The 23,435-nt window shown below is 41.2% G+C and overlaps 1 protein-coding gene across 1 annotated transcript in view; it reads right to left on the reverse strand.

The window, feature by feature from the left end:
• PHKA2 (phosphorylase kinase regulatory subunit alpha 2) overlaps positions 1–23,435 on the reverse strand; it is a 292,026-nt gene that overhangs the window by 190,561 nt on the left and 78,030 nt on the right. The window contains 1 exon segment of the mRNA XM_053706381.1: positions 22,094–22,262. Within this exon segment, the coding sequence (XP_053562356.1) occupies positions 22,094–22,262 (169 nt within the window).

Below are 23,435 nucleotides of genomic sequence, written 5' to 3' on the forward strand. Positions count from 1 at the left end.
GCTAGCTCACAGTAGTGTATTGCTGCTTCTTCAACAAAGGATAATAATATAAATAAATTGGAAAGTTGTTTAAAAATGTATAATCTATCTGAATCATTACATTAAAATGTGCAGTTTCATGTCTCTTTAAGCCTGAGAAACTCACCATTTAAAAGGAAATCACATGCCTTTTTTAAACTATGTGTATCTTGGGGGTTAAAGTTAAAACAGACCATCAAAAAGTCTTAGAAACTTCCAAAACTCTTGTTTTTAAAGCCCAGAAGCCCCTCTTTAAAATAAAACCCCTATATAAGTTTTAATAGTAATGTGCAAACTTTAGTAATAATGATCAACTGACAAACAAATCTCCCTGTATTTCAATAGAGGCTCATCTGAGTCTTTGAGGCCGAATGATCAAATGTCTGTGGGACCTGATCCGCGACAGACATGGCTGAATGCGGAGAGCAATACGCTCTCCATATTCAGCATTGCACCAGCAGCTCACAAGAGCTGCTGCTGCAACGCCGCCCCCTGCAGATTCGCGGACAATAAGCCACCAGCAGAGAGGTGTCAATCAACTCGATCTGTTGAGGCGGACAGGGTTATGGAGCAGCTGTCTTTAGACCGCTGCTCCATAACTTGTGTTTCTGGCGAGTCCGAAGATTCGCCAGAAACACGGGCCCTAAAGCTCCGTACGGAGCTTGTTAAATGGGCCTCTTTATGTGCAGATCAAAGCTACACTACTATAGGAAGAAAAAGCACACACAGACTTGTTTATTAAAATGTAAATTAAAAATGCATATTACCACACTTTTTGTTGCAGGTTTTTAACATGTCATGGTAAAAGCATAAAATAATGGTGTATGCTGGGTCTCCTGAGAAAAGATACAATAAAAGTTGCAATATGTGTGGGATTCTCAGTAAAACATGGCCTAGAATAGGGCCTATATGTGAGCATCAAAAAACTGTAAAACAGCTCAGCACAGGGGTGGAAATGGCCAAGCAGTTTAAACTTGAAATCTGCACAAGTATGTTTCAATATTAAACAGAAGCATCTATGCTGCTGAAAGTAATATATGTTTTAGAAGCATTTCTGCTAATACAAGTATATGACACATTAAAGCACTCCTACGTCCCTTTAAGCATAGTGAAAAGCAACGCATGGTAAAATTGTGTATTTTCCACATGCCCCGAGGAGTTTGATACCTGAGAGTTCATTTCTGTATGCCCAAATGAGACCAGATAAATAAACTTATAGACATAGATATTAGATTTTAATATAAAATGTTTAGTTATGCACAATGAAATCATTTTACATCATACTTTCAGTTTATAATTGCTGATAAGTGAGTATATATAAGTAATGTCCCTTTAGGAAGGGTTTGAAAAGGTGTATCCCTGAATTATGGTTCCTGTACCTTCTCCACAAAAACACAGCAGATAGTATGAGTTAGAGCTAGATTCTAATCACATCAGACCCATGGCACCAAAACCCATCATACTGGCACCTACAAATAAGGCAAGTGACAGGTGTAGTTTGGCTATTGACAAACAATTGTTAATTTGTTTTAAAACATTTTATACTTTTTTTTCCTCCTAAGATGTGACCTCTATAAATAGGGGATGATAGCTTTTTTCCCCCCTGTTTATTTATTTATTTTAAACCCCTCCCCCTAAAACTTATTTGTGGCACATGGTATAGCACTTATTGTAGGGAGTGGACTTTTTTCCCTCTCTATTTCCTTTCTGTGTAAAGGAGGTGCTTTCCCCTCCCCTTTCTGCTCTCTTTCATCTGGCTACTTTAAAGGAACATGAAACCCACATTTTTTGATGATTTTGATAGAATGTGCATTTGTAAACAACTTTCTAATGTACCTCTCAATTTTGCTTCATTTTCTTGGCATCGTTTCTTGAATGAGAAGCAATGAACTACTGGAAGCTAGAACACATCAGTAAACCAATGACAAGAGGCATGTATATGCAGCCACCAATCAGCAGCTAGCCTCCAGCTCCTGAGCCTACCTAGGTATACTTTTCAACAAAGGATACCAAGGAAACAAAGCAAATTAGATAAAATAAGTAATTTGGAAAGTTGTTTAAAACTGTATGCTCTATCTGAATCACAAAAGAAAAAAATATTGGTTTTATGTCCCTTTAAGACATCAGAAATTACAAGATGTTTACTTCCCTTTAAATTCAATATTAAAAGGTGGAAAGGAACATTATTCTTTCTGCTTTTTAGGACTTGTGTGTATAAACTGGCAAAATTAATTTTGATCATTCTAAATAAAACACAAATGACAAAAAATGCTCTCTGTGGTGCTAAACAAAAAGATCATTGCTGTGTGTGGATTTATGGCAAATTTCCCAGAACAATGCCCTTACATAACCAACATGATTTCACCAGCAGGATTTGCAAACAATACATTTTATTATTTGCATGACCAGAACTGTTTAAAAGTCTTTAGATTAGCTCAGAAAACACTGCATTTCTACAGAAAATCTTCACAATCAAAAATGTTTTGCTAGATTACAAATTGTTATATGAAAAATCTAAGAACTTAAAAGAAAAGAAGCACCTGACAAATGTATTCAAAATCTAGAAAACAGATTAAAAACTCCAGGAGCCAAGAAATGTTTTACAGCATACTTGCCAACAGTCCCTGGATTTTGTTGCATGTCCCAGGATTTTTTTTTGTCCCTGGAAACGTCCCTGAAAATCTCTTTTGCCTAACATTTGTTGTTTGCATATATATATATATATATATATATATATATATATATATATATATATATATATATATATATATATATATACACACACACATACATATATACAGATAGATGGATGATAAATAGATATAGTGTATTATTTAAATATAATTCATTCCTAATGGAATATTATTATTATTGAATGGGTTCACATATTATTTGTCTTTCTAACGTTGATGCTGTGTTGTAAAAATAACTATATGCGCAGAATGTGTTCCAGAGACTGGGTAGGTGTAAGAGCTTGGTACTGTAATCGGTATAATAAACTATGGATAAGTCTAAATTATACTATTACTTTCAAATGGGTGTGTTCTGATTGCAGAACTGAGTGGGCGGAGCAATTGAACAGTAGGTCGTCAGTACTGTACTCCAGTAACCCGCTTGCTTGCTCTGCTGCAAAGTGTCCCTGGAATTTTTTTTTAAATGTTGGCAACTATGTTTGCAGTGACACAATTGTGTGTGTGTGTGTGTGTGGGGGGGGGTGTATGTATGTATATATATATATATATATATATATATATATATATATATATATATATATATATATATATATATATATATATGTATGTATGTATGTATATATATATATATATATATATATATATATATATATATATATATATATATATATATATGTGTGTGTGTATATATATAATATAATATAGGTATTTGTGTGTATGGGTGATCCATAAAAAGAAACATTGTCCAAGTCCAGATCACTAATTCTCCCTGCAAATAAACATCATACTATAAAAATAGACTACATACATGGTGTGGGTGGGTGGGTGTGTGTGTGGGGGGGGGGGGGTTTGTCATGGGCAGATAAATCCAAAATTTCAAATATTTATCCATCATTATTTTAACATCTGGCTGGCAGACATGGCTGGATTATATCAAATTGCATAGCTCTTTCTGACAGCTAAAGGGGCTAAAATGATGTGGGAAGTTAGATACTGAAAAACATAATTTATGCTTACCTGATAAATTCCTTTCTCCTGTAGTGTGGTCAGTCCACGGGTCATCATTACTTCTGGGATATTAACTCCTCCCCAACAGGAAGTGCAAGAGGATCACCCAGCAGAGCTGCTATATAGCTCCTCCCCTCTACGTCACACCCAGTCATTCGACCGAGAACCAACGAGAAAGGAGAAGCTAAAGGGTGCAGTGGTGACTGGAGTATAATTTAAAAATTTAGACCTGCCATAAAAAACAGGGCGGGCCGTGGACTGACCACACTACAGGAGAAAGGAATTTATCAGGTAAACATAAATTATGTTTTCTCCTGTTAAGTGTGGTCAGTCCACGGGTCATCATTACTTCTGGGATACCAATACCAAAGCTAAAGTACACGGATGACGGGAGGGACAGGCAGGATCTTATACGGAAGGAACCACTGCCTGAAGAACCTTTCTCCCAAAAACAGCCTCCGAAGAAGCAAAAGTGTCAAATTTGTAAAATTTGGAAAAAGTATGAAGAGAAGACCAAGTTGCAGCCTTGCAAATCTGTTCAACAGAGGCCTCATTCTTAAAGGCCCAAGTGGAAGCCACAGCTCTAGTAGAATGAGCTGTAATTCTTTCAGGAGGCTGCTGTCCAGCAGTCTCATAAGCTAAACGTATTATGCTACGAAGCCAAAAAGAGAGAGAGGTAGCAGAAGCTTTTTGACCTCTCCTCTGACCAGAATAAACGACAAACAGGGAAGACGTTTGTCGAAAATCTTTAGTTGCCTGTAAATAAAATTTCAGGGCACGGACTACATCTAGATTGTGTAGAAGACGTTCCTTCTTTGAAGAAGGATTAGGACACAAGGATGGAACAACAATCTCTTGATTGATATTCCTGTTAGTGACCACCTTAGGTAAGAACCCAGGTTTAGTACGCAGAACTACCTTGTCTGAATGAAAAATCAGATAAGGAGAATCACAATGTAAGGCAGATAACTCAGAGACTCTCCGAGCCGAGGAAATAGCCATTAAAAACAGAACTTTCCAAGATAACAATTTGATATCAATGGAATGAAGGGGTTCAAACGGAACACCCTGTAAAACGTTAAGAACTAAGTTTAAACTCCATGGTGGAGCAACAGTTTTAAACACAGGCTTAATCCTGGCCAAAGCCTGACAAAAAGCCTGAACGTCTGGAACTTCTGACAGACGTTTGTGTAGAAGAATGGACAGAGCTGAGATCTGTCCCTTTAAGGAACTAGCGGATAAACCCTTTTCTAAACCTTCTTGTAGAAAAGACAATATCCTAGGAATCCTAACCTTACTCCATGAGTAATTTTTGGATTCGCACCAATATAAGTATTTACGCCATATTTTATGGTAAATCTTTCTGGTAACAGGCTTCCTAGCCTGTATTAAGGTATCAATTACTGACTCAGAAAATCCACGTTTTGATAAAATCAAGCGTTCAATTTCCAAGCAGTCAGCTTCAGAGAAATTAGATTTTGATGTTTGAAGGGACCCTGGATCAGAAGGTCCTGTCTCAGAGGCAGAGACCAAGGTGGACAGGATGACATGTCCACTAGATCTGCATACCAAGTCCTGCGTGGCCACGCGGGCGCTATTAGAATCACTGATGCTCTCTCCTGTTTGATTCTGGCAATCAATCGAGGAAGCATCGGGAAGGGTGGAAACACATAAGCCATCCCGAAGGTCCAAGGTGCTGTCAAAGCATCTATCAGGACCGCTTCCGGATCCCTGGATCTGGACCCGTAACAAGGAAGCTTGGCGTTCTGTCGAGACGCCATGAGATCTATCTCTGGTTTGCCCCAACGTCGAAGTATTTGGGCAAAGACCTCCGGATGAAGTTCCCACTCCCCCGGATGAAAAGTCTGACGACTTAGGAAATCCGCCTCCCAGTTCTCCACTCCCGGGATGTGAATTGCTGACAGGTGGCAAGAGTGAAACTCTGCCCAGCGAATTATCTTTGATACTTCCATCATCGCTAGGGAGCTTCTTGTCCCTCCTTGATGGTTGATGTAAGCTACAGTCGTGATGTTGTCCGACTGAAACCTGATGAACCCCCGAGTTGTTAACTGGGGCCAAGCCAGAAGAGCATTGAGAACTGCTCTCAATTCCAGAATGTTTATAGGCAGGAGACTCTCCTCCTGAGTCCATGATCCCTGAGCCTTCAGAGAATTCCAGACAGCGCCCCAACCTAGTAGGCTGGCGTCTGTTGTTACAATTGTCCAATCCGGCCTGCTGAATGGCATCCCCCTGGACAGATGTGGCCGAGAAAGCCACCATAGAAGAGAATTTCTGGTCTCTTGATCCAGATTCAGAGTAGGGGACAAATCTGAGTAATCCCCATTCCACTGATTTAGCATGCACAATTGCAGCGGTCTGAGATGTAGGCGTGCAAAGGGTACTATGTCCATTGCCGCTACCATTAAGCCGATCACCTCCATGCATTGAGCCTCTGACGGGTGTTGAATGGAATGAAGGACACGGCATGCATTTTGAAGCTTTGTTAACCTGTCTTCTGTCAGGTAGATCTTCATTTCTACAGAATCTATAAGAGTCCCCAAGAAGGGAACTCTTGAGAGTGGAAAGAGAGAACTCTTTTTTTCGTTCACCTTCCATCCATGCGACCTTAGAAATGACAGTACTAACTCTGTATGAGACTTGGCAGTTTGAAAGCTTGAAGCTTGTATCAGAATGTCGTCTAGGTACGGAGCTACCGAAATTCCTCGCGGTCTTAGTACCGCCAGAAGAGCACCCAGAACCTTTGTGAAGATTCTTGGAGCCGTAGCCAATCCGAATGGAAGAGCTACAAACTGGTAATGCCTGTCTAGGAAGGCAAACCTTAGATACCGGTAATGATCTTTGTGAATCGGTATGTGAAGGTAAGCATCCTTTAAATCCACTGTGGTCATGTACTGACCCTTTTGGATCATGGGTAGGATTGTCCGAATAGTTTCCATTTTGAACGATGGAACTCTTAGGAATTTGTTTAGGATCTTTAAATCCAAGATTGGTCTGAAGGTTCCCTCTTTCTTGGGAACCACAAACAGATTTGAGTAAAACCCCTGTCCGTGTTCCGACCGCGGAACCGGATGGATCACTCCCATTAGTAAAAGATCTTGTACACAGCGTAGAAACGCCTCTTTCTTTATCTGGTTTGTTGATAACCTTGAAAGATGAAATCTCCCTTTTGGGGGAGAGGCTTTGAAGTCCAGAAGATATCCTTGAGATATGATCTCTAACGCCCAGGGATTCTGGACATCTCTTGCCCAAGCCTGGGCGAAGAGAGAGAGTCTGCCCCCCACTAGATCCGTTCCCGGATCGGGGGCCCTCACTTCATGCTGTCTTAGGGGCAGCAGCAGGTTTTCTGGCCTGCTTGCCCTTGTTCCAGGACTGGTTAGGTTTCCAACCTTGTCTGTATCGAGCAACAGCTCCTTCCTGTTTTGGTGCAGAGGAAGTTGATGCTGCTCCTGCCTTGAAATTACGAAAGGAACGAAAATTAGACTGTCTAGCCCTAGGTTTGGCTCTGTCTTGAGGTAGGGCATGGCCCTTACCTCCAGTAATGTCAGCGATAATTTCTTTCAAACCGGGCCCGAATAAGGTCTGCCCTTTGAAAGGTATGTTAAGTAATTTAGATTTAGTGCTCTGCGTGCCTGAATGGCGAATCCGGAATTCTTAGCCGTAAATTTAGTTAAATGTACTACGGCATCTGAAACAAATGAATTAGCTAGCTTAAGAGTTTTAAGCTTGTTTGAAATCTCATCTATAGTTATTGAGTCAAGAGTCTCTTCCAGGGACTCTGACCAAAAAGCGGCCGCGGCCGTGACAGACGCAATACATGCAAGGGGTTGCAATATAAAACCTTGTTGAACAAACATTTTCTTAAGGTAACCCTCTAATTTTTTATCCATTGGATCTGAAAAGGCACAACTATCCTCCACTGGGATAGTGGTACGCTTAGCCAGAGTAGAAACCGCTCCCTCCACCTTAGGGACCGTCTGCCATAAGTCCCGTGTGGTGACGTCTATTGGGAACATTTTTCTAAATACAGGAGGGGGGGAAAAGGATACACCGGGCCTATCCCACTCCTTAGTAATTATCTCTGTAAGCCTCTTAGGTATAGGAAATACGTCAGTACTCGCCGGTACCGCATAGTATCTATCCAGCCTACATAATTTCTCTGGGATTGCAACGGTGTTACAATCATTCAAAGCCGCTAATACCTCCCCTAGCAGTACACGGAGGTTTTCAAGCTTAAACTTAAAGTTAGAAATGTCTGAATCCACTCTATTGGGATCAGAACCGTCACCTGCAGATTGAAGCTCTCCGTCCTCATGTTCTGCATATTGTGACGCAGTATCTGACATGGCCCTATTATTATCAGCGCACTCTGTTCTCACCCCAGAGTGATCACGCTTACCTCTAAGTTCTGGTAATTTAGACAAAACTTCAGTCATAACATTAGCCATGTCCTGTAATGTGATTTGTAATGGCCGCCCTGTAGTACTCGGCGTTACAATATCACGCACCTCCCGAGCGGGAGATGCAGGTACTGACACGTGAGGCAAGTTAGTCGGCATAACTTTCCCCTCGTTGTTTGGTGAATGATGTTCAATTTGTACAGATTGACTTTTATTTAAAGTAGCATCAATGCAATTAGTACATAAATTTCTATTGGGCTCCACTTTGGCTTTAGCACATATAGCACAGAGATATTCCTCTGAGTCAGACATGTTTAACACACTAGCAATAAACTAGCAGACTTGGAAATACTTTTCAACTCAATTTACAAGTAATATGAAAAACGTACTGTGCCTTTAAGAAGCACAGAAAAAAGTTATGACAGATGAGTAACAATGAACCGGAGAAATTATAAATTCAAATTCTTTCCGGTAAAAACACAATTTAGCAAAGGCTTGCCCCCATAGTAATGAATAACAAACCCTTACACAGCAGAAAAAATGTACATAATAAAAACGTTTTTTATCACAGTCAAAGCACAATCTCACAGGTCTGCTGTGAGTGATTACCTCCCTCAAAATAATTTTTGAAGACCCTTGAGCTCTGTAGAGACGATCCGGATCATGCAGGGAAGAAAACAGACTTGTGACTGAATTTCTGATGCGTAGCAAAAGCGCCAAAATAGGCCCCTCCCCCTCACACACATCAGTGAGGGAGATCAGAAACTGTCTTAAATTAAATAAAACTACCGCCAAGTGGAAAAAAACAGTGCCCAAAACAATTTTTCACCCAGTACCTCAGATAATTAAACGATTTAACATGCCAGCAAAACGTTTAACATCAAATAAATGAAGTGTCATTAGAAAGCCTGTTGCTAGTCGTTCCCACTGCAAGTTAGGCTAAAAAATTTTAATGCATACAGTATTATCCCAGTGAAGTGCCATTCCCCAGAATACTGAAGTGTAAATATACATACATGACAGCCTGATACCAGTTGCTACTACTGCATTTAAGGCTGAACTTACATTATATCGGTATTGGCAGTATTTTCTCAGTCAATTCCATTCCTCAGAAAATAATATGCTGCTACATACCTCTTTGCAGGTGAACCTGCCCGCTGTCCCCTGATCTGAAGTTTACCTCACTCCTCAGATGGCCGAGAACAGCAAAATGATCTTAACGACGCCGGCTAAAATCATACAAAAACTCAGGTAGATTCTTCTTCAAATTCTACCTGAGAAGGAACAACACACTCCGGTGCTGTTTTAAAATAACAAACTTTTGATTGAAGATATAAAAACTAAGTATAATCACCACAGTCCTCTCACACATCCTATCTATTAGTTGGGTGCAAGAGAATGACTGGGTGTGACGTAGAGGGGAGGAGCTATATAGCAGCTCTGCTGGGTGATCCTCTTGCACTTCCTGTTGGGGAGGAGTTAATATCCCAGAAGTAATGATGACCCGTGGACTGACCACACTTAACAGGAGAAATGATGGTTTATGAAGTCAGAGTAATCTGTGACTAGAACAGCACACTGCTCATGATTTACACAGCACCTGTCTGTTTCACAAGCCCTAGCATCACACACACACACACACACACACAGACCTGCTGCCAGAAGTTACAGGGACAGTAAACATCTAGTAGTTATGACACATTCCTGTTCTCCTGTTATATAGCAACATCCTTTATACTGCAATTAATTGTTAATAGCCAAACTCCACCCCATTTGCCTTATTTGGAGAAGCCAATCTGGGCATTAGTCTGCTGGTCACAGCTATCAAGTTAGTATAAAGTGAACTGTTTGCAGCTGTTATCAGCGTAAGCCAATTAAATGACCACTCAATGCAGTAGAATTGTACAATTATCAAGTGCATAATAAAAAGACAATGATTTAATTTTAAATAAGCAGTATATTTTTTCTGACAAATGTATTTTTCACCTATTTTCCAGCCCCTTGCATTATGTGACAGACATCAGCCAATCACTGACTAGTATACGTATACCCTGTGAGCTTGTGCACATGCTCAGTAGGATCTTGTTCCCTAGAAAGTGTGCATATAAAAAGACTGCAAAATTTGATAATGGAAGTAAATTGGAAAGTGTCTTACAACTGCACGCTCTGTCTGAATCATAAAAGTTTATTTTGACTTGAGTGTCCCTTTAAGGAAAGATGTATAGCTGAGGTAGCCATGAACAATTGGTAGAATGCGTTTCCAGCTCTAAGGTTTCTATTTATCATCCATGGGCGGACAGGGGCGAATATATTTGCTCCTGTCCGCCCAGCTTTTCTTTTGGTGGGCAGCAATCCGCTGCCTGCTTTTACCATTGCAGACGAGCGCTCCTGTGTGCTTGTGTGAAACTCCGCCCCCTGCCCCCGCACAGCCAACCACACGGGGACAGGAGCTGACAATTGAAATTCTCCACCTAAGAGGTGAAGAACAGTTCAGAGAAGAAGCGGTCTATGAAAAACTGCAGTCGAAGGGAGAGAAGGGCTTGATAAATTGAGCCCTAAGAATTAACCCTTTCATGACAGGGTCGATTTGTCTACATCAGAACGTTCCGATGTAGACAAATTGAAATCCCGCGATCGGGTCAGGGGGCGATCGAATCCAGGAAGCACCGTTGGCTTCAGGATAGCCAAACGGCTAGAACGTTCTATTCCGTCCTAACAACGCTAAAGCCCAGTGCAGTTAGGACGGAATAGAACGCCATAACGGCATTAAAAGGTTAAAAATATCTCCACTTTTCAGAGTTTAATTACATGAAAAGGGTGCAAAACAAATAATGAAAATATATTGGAAAGTTATTTTACTACACACAACTAAACATTTTATATTAAAACCTCAAGACCTACTGTCCCTTTAAAGGGATATAAAACAGGCTGTTTTATTACGGGAATAAAAAAATCACTAAGCATTGGGTTACTGCAATATGTATTATTCATCATTTTAAAAGGATTTTACATTTTATTTTTTGCTCTAACTTCATTTGTGTAGGGTTCATTACTTCCTATCACAGTCTCACAAGAGGGATGTGGTCTCTACAGGAAGGCAAAGGGGGAGCTTCCCTTCAATTGGTTGCTAAGAGACTCGTGCACTAGCTCTAGTCAGTTTTTTGCCCATGCTCTTTAGAGGACATTTGCAGCAAAAATACCACCACTTCTATTTTTTTATTATTCTGATTTTCTTGCTAACATTATTATTTACAGTAGATGTCATCACCTTGAACTGCCCATCAGAAGAGGTGGTAAAAAAAATCGTTGCACTTCTTCCAAAAAAAAAAAAAAATCAAAGTACTACTGAAAATGATTGTCCATTGTTTAATATTCTGATTCTTGCTAAAAGTATTGTTTAAAGTAGTAGTCGTTACTTTGAACTGACATTCAGAGGGGATGAAAAACACTTATATTCAAATACTTGCAATACAAAGTATGCACTAATACTGAAAATGATTGTCAATTTTGTTTAAAATAATTATGATTACAAATTATTATTTACAGTGGTAGTCATTACATTTAAATGTCTATCATAAGATGTGGTAAAGAACAAACAAATAAATAACTAACTAAATAAAAACTATGACAAGTGCACTGGCAACAGGACGTCTGTTTTTGGCCCATGCTCAGTAGAGGACTTTTGCTGCAAAAATCATGTGACAGGCAGACAGTGGCCTCACCGAGAATTTCTAGGTTCTTATTTTGCAAGAAAAAGTAAGTTGCTTGCTATCCTTTGACACATTTTGTTTCTTTTTATATTTACAACACATATATTGCTTCAGACTTGAAAAAGGAGGACATTCTTCTGGAAGCTTGTCAACTTATAAATGTATAGTTAGTCCAATAAAAAAAGTATCATTGCTCAATTACTTGTTATTTTGATATCTAAATCTCTGGACTAACACAGCTACTCCAATATATATATATATATATATATATATATATATATATATATATATATATATATATATAAACTAAAAAAGGCTGCAGCACTCCAATTAAACTTTTGCGGGATTTAGGGTGACCACATGTCCCGTATTGCCCGGGACAGTCACACATTTTAAAGGTCTGTCCCCAGTCCCGGGTACCTTCATTCAATGTCCCGGACTCCCGTAATGGAAGTGAAACCGACAGCAGTGACATCACAGCCGTGCGGCACCGGATTGACTCACTCTCACTGAGACTCTAGGGCGGCTTGTTGTTGTTGCCGGCTTCCTGCAGCGCAGATCATGAGATGTCTATGAGACTAGACAACATCCCAGGGGACAGAGGGGGCCAGACTCCAGACCAGAGGTGCCGCCCGCATGTACTGGCCAATTATGAGGGAGCCTCTTTCGGAATCCGGATATGAAATTCATGATCATCATTTTGGTTCTGCTGCCACACGGCTCTAGTTTAGTCTAGCTCTAGTGTGCACTGTCTATATAATGCCGTCACCGTGGAAGTTGGTGGAGTCGAGACCGTGGAGACAAGTGCCCCTGCCTGCCCTCGACAGTTGTACTGGACTCTGGAGCCAAGCCGACGAGGAGAGCATGCTGTACAGTCAGACTGAGACAAAGACGTGTATCTATCGCCATTCGCCACAATCGCCGCCAGGTATGTTAGACAGATATTGGTTAAAGAGGGCACTGCACTATGTAGCAAGCAAACCTTGAAAGCAAACCTCTATGATATCTCTTCTTTATTTATAGACTGACTAGATCAATATTTACAAGGAGGAATTAATACTACCATCTAATTCATAAAAAGGTGTCAAATACAAGTTGATGAAAAAATGTTCCGCAAATTTTATTAAAAAAAATCTTGGCCAATAGTTAATATATGTGGGGTATTTAGAAATCTCCCAAACAATGATGTGCACTTAGGCCCAAGTTGTACTAAGAGAATTAATTATTGGGGGTGGGGGCGCCCCTGAATGTCAGTTTGGATATGTGGTCACCCTAGCAGGATTATACCAAGCAAACAGACATAGGCAACGTTTCGGGCAGAGTCATTCATCAAGGAGAACTGTTTCATATCCCTTTAAGTCCTTTGCAGATATGGGGAAAGAGCTGGGTCTAGCTGGGGGAGGGGTCTCCTGCTCTCAGAGTCATTGGTGGAAGTAAGGGAAGCAGCATCCTGTAGGAGAGGTCAGATGGAGGACAAGACAGGCTGCTTCCATGTAGTATCTGGAGTAAATGGTCCTTCAAGCAGTAGTAAAACAGGGAAAAGCAGAACAACTTCCACACAACATGCACCTGGTCTACACCACACGGCAAACACTCTGTATATGACAAGGCTTTCCCAGGATAACTGAGCCCTGAGTTAAAGGGAAATTAAGCATGTTGAGATTTTAATATATGCATCGGAAAACAACTTTGCAATATACTTTGGTTCTCTGTTTTGAAGAGTTTTCATGTATTATGGGTTTTGCCGTTTTGAAAACTGAAAGAGCATAGCAGATTTTACATGCCTAACCATGCCACACATCTGTCTCTAATTCGCCATTTGTTATCTTATCATTTCTGCTGGAGCCAAACAAGCTCTGTCTGCTCAAGAGTCAAGTCCGGACTGGCTACTCCAAGTACGGAAAGTGGTTGGTGGAGTTTGCCACTGGAAAAAAATTGCAGCCTGTGACAGACCCTTCTGTCAGGACTGAAGGAGTTAACTGTGTTTAGCTTTAAGAATCTAATTTCTAAAGACAGGTTTTCTGGCCTCAGCTATTGTGTGCTATAATTACATTTAAGTAATAAACAGGCCATTGTTTAATCACCCTCAGAGAGCAGACGCTAGGTGATAAGACAAGCCAAATGTGTTTAAGTTGTTATCTGCCTGAGTAAAGTATTTAAGTAATGTAATTCTACTGTTTCATAAAAGGGCGTCTTCCCCTTTTTATCTAATGTACAAGAGTCTTTCAACCCCCCCATCTGGGGTCAAAACCTGTATAAATACTAGGCATCTAGCCTTTAATAAATGTCATTCTGTTTTAAACCTGAAACTGGCTGGGTTGTGAATTGCTGATTCCCTATGCAGGACATTGTCATCTGGTATTAACCTTGGTATCCTGTTGGTACCGTAACATTGGTGGCAAGCGACGGAATGAACCTTATCGCCCAGAAGAGCAACTACACAAGCCAGTAACCTCAGGAAGAGGGGGATTATTACAATACTGACTAAGATGGAAAGAGTACCAGGGACAGAAGGAACCAATGGGCCCAGCATAGCAGACAGAACCCCCGCAGAAGCAAGCTTTGATCGGGCGGTTAAAATAAGACTGGCACATTATTGCCCCAACCCATCTGCGGAAATTATCGACCGGGTCATAGCAGCTGTGGAGGCCAACCTACTTTGCCAAAGCGGCGCTGCAGCAAACCCAGTGGAAAAGAGAAAAGTAAATTTTGCAGCTTTTAAAAACTTCCTGGAAACAGAAGGAGAGATTGATGGGTACCTTGCGGATTTTGAGAGGCAATGTGCACTACACAAGGTACCCGCAGAGGACTGGGTCATGATATTATCCGGAAAATTATCCGGCCGGGCCAGTGAGGCTTTTCGGGCCATTCCAGATGAGGAAGTCGGGGATTATAATACTGTAAAAGAGGCTCTGCTCTCCAGGTATGCGGTTACACCGGAGGCATACCGGAGGCGGTTCAGAGACACTGTTAAATTAACTGGAGATTCCTACCTTGAGTGGGCATGTAAGGTGCACCGCACAGCAGCTCACTGGATAGCGGGGTGCCAAGCCGTATCTGGGGAAGAGGTGCTGCAGCTATTCCTGTTGGAACATTGCTTCGACAAGTTACCTGCAGGAGTTCGAGAGTGGGTTCGGGACCGTAAACCCTCCACCCTGCATGAAGCGGCTCGCTTGGCAGATGAGTATACGGATGCCCGCAAACTGGACACTGCTACCCCTAAGCCCCCTGCTAGAGTGGAGTACAGACCCCCAGTCACCCCAGCAGCTGCCAGTTACCAACCCCCGGCGCACCGCTATACCACACGGCCTCTGGCCACGAACTACCCTCAGAGAGCCCGGTTCAATTCGCGGGGCTACTCACAACCGATTCCGTGCTTTGGATGTAAGCAACTAGGGCACAAAAGACCAGAGTGTCCCCTAAATGCAGCGAACCAAGCACAGTCCTGGAGAAGACCAGCCAGCGGAATCCCACGTAATCCTCAGCCTGCGGCCCGCTACGTAGAGGCGCAAGAATGCTGGGGCATCCTACATGAGGCAGACCTTGTGCGAGCTGCCCACCGGAATAACTGGCAACTGGTTAAAGTGAATGGGAAGGAGGTCAGTGGTCTACGGGATACTGGTGCTACCATGACCTTGCTTCGAAAGAACTTGGTGTCTGAGAAACAGCACACAGGAGACAGTGTGGCTGTGAGGGTAGCAGGGGGCACTGTGTTCCGCCTACCTGTTGCCAGGGTACATTTGGATTGGGGAGTGGGCGCTAGACCTGTGAATGTGGGGGTCATGAAGGATTTACCCGCTGATATTCTCCTTGGAAATAACTTGACCCCCCTTGTTTCTGGCTACGCTCCTATGGGTCCCGCTGATGTTAACCCTGTGACTACCCGTGCCCAGATCCGTGCAGCAGAGACTGACCCCCCTGCTGCTAAGCCCCAGGACGCTGAGCTCAGTAAATCTCTGTCCCCTATTGATACGTGGAAGTCCCGTTACAATGCGCTGATGAAGGAGAAGAGGAGCGCAGAGGAAAAAGCACGTTTAGAACAGGAATCTCTGCTAGACAGGCTGCACCGACAGACTGCAGAAAACACCAGCTTGAGAGTGGAACATGAAACATTAAAGACAAACTTAGTGACACTGGAGGAGAAGCTGACGCTGGCTCATAGTGAGGTGCAGCAACTCAAGGGCACCCTATGTCAGTATGAAGGGATTGTGGATACCTATAAAGAGCAGGTACAGAAAACTCGTAAAGAAGCTGATGAGATTTTGAAGGACTTTTTAGCCCTAGTCTGGGCACCGAGGAAGTTGAACCCTTGTTTGTATGGACAGGAATTCTCTCTCATAACGGAAATACAGATGGATTGTCCTGACAAACTGACATGCCTACCACCTCCTGGTCCGGTCATCCCCAGGTTGACCCGCCAAAGGGTCAAGCCGGGTCTGCCGGAGTGTTCCACAAGGGGGGAGCTATGTGACAGACCCTTCTGTCAGGACTGAAGGAGTTAACTGTGTTTAGCTTTAAGAATTTAATTTCTAAAGACAGGTTTTCTGGCCTCAGCTATTGTGTGCTATAATTACATTTAAGTAATAAACAGGCCATTGTTTAATCACCCTCAGAGAGCAGACGCTAGGTGATAAGACAAGCCAAATGTGTTTAAGTTGTTATCTGCCTAAGTAAAGTATTTAAGTAATGCAATTCTACTGTTTCATAAAAGGGCGTCTTCCCCTTTTTATCTAATGTACAAGAGTCTTTCAACCCCCCCATCTGGGGTCAAAACCTGTATAAATACTAGGCATCTAGCCTTTAATAAATGTCATTCTGTTTTAAACCTGAAACTGGCTGGGTTGTGAATTGCTGATTCCCTATGCAGGACATTGTCATCTGGTATTAACCTTGGTATCCTGTTGGTACCGTAACACAGCCAGCAAGGGGTTAATCTGTTCTACTATAGTTGAGATGCTGCTGATAGGTAAATCAATTGAAATACATCAAAATAATGTTGTTATTACAAGGTGTTTACTGCCCCTTTAACATCAGCTTAAGAAACATCTGTGCCACAAGACTGACTTGAAAGACATTCTAGGATTTACCAGTGGAAAAAATAAAGGGGACTTTTAGTCATGAAGTATAAAATACTCCATACTAAAAGTTCCTTTATTTGTTTGAAGCGTTCACTGCACTGAGCTCCTCAGGCAGCCCAACGGCAGAACGCTATTTTGCTGTGAGGTGACATTTCCACCTCTTAGCCAATAGCCGTCAAAAAGGGATCCCAACAAAAAGGGATGCCCCCCAAAAAAAATTTGCAGCCTTAGGCAAGTGCCTTTTCTGCCTAGGCCAAAATGCGTCCCTGTCTAGCAGAAAAACAGTTCAGCATTTTCTATACACAGGACACCAGGACATGGAGAGCTATACACGATATAGGCAGAGGCTTCTGTCATCCCCTAGACCAGAGCTTTCCAAACTTTTCATGTTGGTGACACACTTTTTAGACCTACATCATTTCGCGACACGGTAATTCAGTTGTACTAGCAAACAGGAGGTTAAACTAACTTGTTTTAAGAGATACAGACACATACATAAATGATATAATAACAAAATGTATTTACAAGTAACAGTATGTATGTGCAAGAATTAAAAAAAGTTTAATATCACTAATAGCTACTTACTATTTTAATGGGATGTATGAGGTTGATGGGATGAACAGTTTCGGAATATTTGGTGGAATATTAGATAAAGACACTCGCATTTCATCATCAAGCACACTTCCTTATAAGGAAAACAGTGCTGAGAGTTTAGTAGCAACAACACTTGAGAATGAGGTGAATGAAGTAAAACATGACAAATAAATCACTGATTGTATGTAAAACTGAAGTTGTTTTGTTTCACTTTAAAGGGCCATTATAATTGAAAAATGATATTCTGTAATCTGTTAGAGCATGTCATTTTATGCTTGTCAACCCTGCAGCACACAAATTGTAATTTGGTGTGATATTTAATTGTCCAGCAAAAAATAAAGTCCAAAAAGCGCTCCTTAAAACAACAATGTTTATTTGTAATCCATATAAAAAGTAGTGCAATAGTAGAACCTTTACAATGGGTTAAAGTAAGTGTCTCATGGGTTTCAGTCATGTGACCATACCCAGACTGATTACACACCAGATTTGTGTTCATTAAATGGTTCAAAATTCAAGCAAATGGTACAATATGATTGGATAAAAACAATGTCACTAGTTAACCCCTAAACAGTTATCAAACACCTTGCTTGTATTAGGAGATTACAAAAAGGAATTTAGAAAATATATACTTAAGTAAAGTTGTGGTCACCAGTCACATATTTATGCACAAAAACGTATAGCAGCATGCAATTTAATGAATGAGTAAACCAACAAATAAATAAACTGCTCTTTGTTACACTTTGTGCATCATGCAATATACTAAGTGAATAAGCAAACAAATACGTAAACTAACAGATCTTGTTTGATCAAGGCTAAATCATACATTCATGATGGCAGAACAGTACAATTGTCATCACATCATGAAACAAAGCCAGATGGGAAAACACATATGATGCAGTTTTAGGAGATTATGTTGTACTCTCTGCATTTGTGTAAGGTTATCAGTTAGTGGATTAATGATGGAAGAACACAAGTTATTTTCTGTTGGTAGCAGTGCAACTTGTGGTATTTTTGCTGCAGTCTCCTGTTAGCTGTTCTACACTGCAGCACCAGAACTCTGCCACTGATTAGCAACCAGTTTTGGCTCCTGCAATCTGAGCCTCTCTCCATATTTCCTGGGGCTACCGTGTGGCTTTGTGAAGAGGGAACTGAACTGCTATTTCTGTCTCACTTATTGTAAAAGGCTAATTTACACACAAACAGAAAGAAGTGGCCCCTTTCTATTTCTGTGACTCACAAGGAAATGTGTTACTTATGTCCTTATTTCTCCATAGCTGAGGTAGAATTGTTAAAAAAAAACAACTATTGTAAGCTGTACTGTGTGTCTAACAGTTTTTTTGTGTGTCAATTAAAGGAACAGTAAAGTCAAAACTAAACTTTTTAAACAACTTTCCAATTTACTTTAATTTTGCTGTATCCTTTATTAAAGAGTAATCCTATGTGAGCTCAGGAGCGTGCATGTGTCTAGTCATCTGGCAGCAGTGCTTGCAACATTGTTTATAGCAAAGTTATACATAGATATAAACACTGCTGCCATAGACTGCTAAAGACACGTGCACACTCCTGAGCTCCAATCAGCCTACCAATCTGTACTCTTCAACAAAGGATACCAAGAGAATAAAATACATTTGATAATAGAAGAAAATTGGTTTCAATCACATACTCTATTTGAATCATGAAAGTTTAATGTTGACTTTATTGTCCGTTTAATAGATGTGTATTGTGGAGGTAAAGGCAGAATTTAATACATATTGATTTGTGCCCTTATACCACAGGAGTTATGTCTCTTGCTATCAGCTTAGTGCCGCTCACCTGATCTCTATATTTGTAATCCCTTCCTGTAAACTTCACTAAGGATCCTTGCCCAGGGAATACAATCATCAACTACATGAAGTATAACAAAAACATTAAAGTATTTTATATATGCTTAGCAACTGAATACCGAATTGCAAAAGAGCTGCTTGTAAAATAAATGGCTTAAGAGCATTTTAATAGTAATCCTTTTGTGAGTATCTTATTCCCTTGATGGTGGAATGAGTTTGCGCACTGCTCTAAGCAGTCACTGTGTGGTACGTAACAGTTTCTGGCAATTTGCAGTATTTTAGGGAGTGCGAGACAAGCAAACTTTTTACAGCAAAAACAATCTATTTCATAACAAAAGCAAGCAAAAAAGTGTTAATTTATGGGGATTACATATTTAGTTTAATCCCCTTTAATCAATTAAAAGGGACAGTGTACTGTTTTTTCCCCTCTCCTTTAAGTTGTTCCCAATTATCCCTTTTACCTGCTGGAGTGTTTTAAATTATTTACAAATTGCTCATTTACCTTTAGTTTGGCATTTAAAATAACTTTTTTTTTGTCTGTTGAAATTGCCACCTATATAGAAAATTTCAGTACAGAAGTACTGGTTATAGAAAGCTATGTAAACAAGATACTGATGTTTAATCTCCCTGCAAGGGGCAATTGGTTGTTTTAATTATCAAAAGCTAAGCGGTTAGGGGTTAATTTGTAGTGTTTAACGTAAAAGAGCTGATTTCTTTAGGGCAATGACCTACAAAAGACCCTTTTAAGGGATATTAATAGTTTAGTATTAGATTAGGCAGTGTTTTTATTTTGGGTGGCTTTTTTGTTTTTATAGGGGGTATTAGATAAGGTATTAGATAAGGTTTTAAAAAAAATATTTGGATAATTTCGTTTATTTTTTTCTGCAATTTTAGATTTTTTTATTTTTTGTAATATTAGACTTTTTATTTTAATTTTAAGTTAGGATTTTTTTATTTTGGTAATTTTTTATTTATTTTTTAAGAAGATAGTCTTTTTTAATTTTATGTAATGGAGTTAACTTAGGGGGTGTTAGGTTAGGGGGCTTAGTGATTAGATTCATATTTGTTGTAGGGGGTTGGCTGTTTAGGGGTTAACAGGTTAGTTAGGTAGATTGCATTGTGGGGGTTTAGGGGTTAATAGGTTAATTAGTTAGATTGCGTTGTGGGGGTTGGTGGTTTAAGAGTTAATAGTTTTAATAGGTCGTTTGTGATGTGGGGGATTAGGGGTTAATATTGTAATTCGATACTTTGCGTTTTGGGTGGGTGGCGGATTAGGAGTTAAAGGGCCATAATACCCAAATGTTTAAACACTTGAAAGTGATGCAGTATAGCTGTAAAAAGCTGACTAGAAAATATCACCTGAACATCTCTATGTAAAAAAGAAAGATATTTTACCTCAAAAGTTCCTCAGTAGCCACATCCCATTGTAAAGGATTTCTAAGCAGCATAACAGTATGTCTGTCCCCGGACAGCGGAAGGGACGAGCTTACGTGCACTCTTATGTTATTTCCCTATTCAGTTTAACAATGAAATCTCATGAGAGTTAAGTGAAATCTCATGAGATCACAGTAAAAGAGTTCATGACCTCAGCACTGCTGATGCTGATTGGCTGCAGTTCATTTCTTCATTTTTTATTTCATTTTTCATTTTTTATTTTTTTTTACCTGCAGCTGGGAGCAGCTGAGTATAACTTTTTACACAGAACTTACTCTGCTGAGCTGAGGAAATTGTGAGGTAAAATATCTTCCTTTTTTACATAGAGATGCTCAGGTGATATTTTCCTGTCAGCTTTTTACAGTTATACTGCATCAGTTTCAAGTGATTTAGCATATGAGTATTATGTCCCTTTAATAACTTTATTAGATCCTTTGTGATGTGGGGGTTGGCGGATTAGGGGTTAATACATTTATTAGTTATTGCGGTGGGGGGATGGCAGTTGACAGGTAGATTTTGTGCATGCGTTAGGTGTTTGTTAAAACAGGGAGTTACGGTGCTCATATACTCAGCGCAAGGCTTGCTGCACCTGCCTATGTGTGGCGGGGTGAAAATAGAGTAAAATGTCTCCATTTTCGCCACATAAGTCATTGCGCTAAATATGTGATAGCAACTTGCGACGCCAGTTCTATGTTAGTTTATGGGAGTAAAAGTAGCAGCAGGCAGGTAAAATATATGTGCCGCATTTGTGATCTCAACATCCAACAGAAAACGTCTCAAGAGTCAATCCTGGCAGCCTAGGGGCAGCTCAGGGATGGGATTGGGTGATCCAAGGGCAAATCTAAGTGCTCTTGGGACAGAGTCAGAGTGGTCAGTATGAGTGGAGATTAGGTGGCCCTCAATTTGTATAAAGTAGTAATTAATGGAAGTGGGATTTGGAATTTTGTGAAACCTGTGATCACGAAAATCTCAGTTTGTGGCCAAACTTCAACCCAGAAGGCTCGAACCTTGTACGGATTGTTAAAAACCTGCCAATAGGCGGCCCATACTCACTGGTCCTCTTACACCTGAGACACAATTTTACAACTGCTGGATGATAAATGTGTGTAGGCTACACCCAGACAGTGGTGCCCATCACTGGGGCTGGCAGTGTGTAATATTTAGAACATCATTTTATCAGACTGATATTTAATGCAGGTATTCTGAGAGGAAACAATTTAGAACTAATGCCTTTCCCTGTACAGTGTCTGTGAAGGCTAAAAAAAAAAGAAATGTGTAAATAATCGGATTAATAAGAAAATGCTGTATTTGCATCACCTGCTGCTGTCATTTGTGCCAAGCAAAGGAGAAAAAGAGAGGTAGCGTCAACTTGTAGATGTCCCCACTGATCGTCGCCAACAATGGTGCTGCAGGTAGCTGTGTTGTACTTGGCATGAAGACAGTCTTTTGTACTCTGTGTGTGTTTAAACTTTTCAACTTTATCCACCTAGTAAACACAAAAGGCGTTAGAATTACTACACAAAGGCAGTGCAATCCAATGCTCTGAAATAGAAGTAGCGTCACGTGAGAGATTTATGTGTTTTACTACAAAAAATAATTATTGGTTATTAAAATTTAAACTAGTAATTTAGCATGAGCATTAACTATAATGTTCCAAAAATCACCTGCAGTGAGTGTGTTAGATCAGAAATAAAATTATCCTCTGCTACTCTGCTACTCTAATAACAATAAAAACAATAAAGAGAATGCATTTTATTTATTTATTTACATTTTTGTTTTGGAGACTGCACCCTGCCACCTCTTTACTTAGGTGCTCAAGACCCTGCCATCTCTTCCCATTGCAACACTGTCCCTTTCCATCTCTTCATTTGATTGCTCTGCGCCCAGCCACCTCTCCTCCTAGCTGCTCTGCGCCCAGCCACCTCTCCTCCTAGCTGCTCTGCGCCCAGCCACCTCTCCTCCTAGCTGCTCTGCGCCCAGCCACCTCTCCTCCTAGCTGCTCTGCGCTCAGCCACCTCTCCTCCTAGCTACTCTGCACCCAGCCACCTCTCCTCTTAGCTGCTCTGCGCCCAGCCACCTCTCCTCCTAGCTGCTCTGCGCCCAGCCACCTCTCCTCCTAGCTGCTCTGCGCCCAGCCACCTCTCCTAGCTGCTCTGTGCCCAGCCACCTCTCCTAGCTGCTCTGCGCCCAGCCACCTCTCCTCCTAGCTACTCTGTGCCCAGCCACCTCTCCTAGCTGCTCTGCGCCCAGCCACCTCTCCTCCTAGCTGCTCTGCGCCCAGCCACCTCTTCTAGCTGCTCTGTGCCCAGCCACCTCTCCTAGCTGCTCTGCGCCCAGCCACCTCTCCTCCTAGCTACTCTGTGCCCAGCCACCTCTCCTCCTAGCTGCTCTGCGCCCACCCACCTCTCCTCCTAGCTACTCTGTGCCCAGCCACCTCTCCTAGCTGCTCTGCGCCCAGCCACCTCTCCTCCTAGCTGCTCTGCGCCCAGCCACCTCTCCTCCTAGCTACTCTGCACCCTGCCTTCTCTCCTTCTAGCTGCTCTTCATCCTGTCATATCTACTTCTAGCTACTCTGCACCCTGCCACCTCTCTTTCTAGCTGCTCTGCACCCTAGCACCCCTCTTTCTAGCTGCTCTGCACCCTGCCATTTCTTCCCTTG

Source organism: Bombina bombina, chromosome 3 (assembly GCF_027579735.1).
Source record: "Bombina bombina isolate aBomBom1 chromosome 3, aBomBom1.pri, whole genome shotgun sequence".
NCBI classification, from domain to species: domain Eukaryota; kingdom Metazoa; phylum Chordata; class Amphibia; order Anura; family Bombinatoridae; genus Bombina; species Bombina bombina.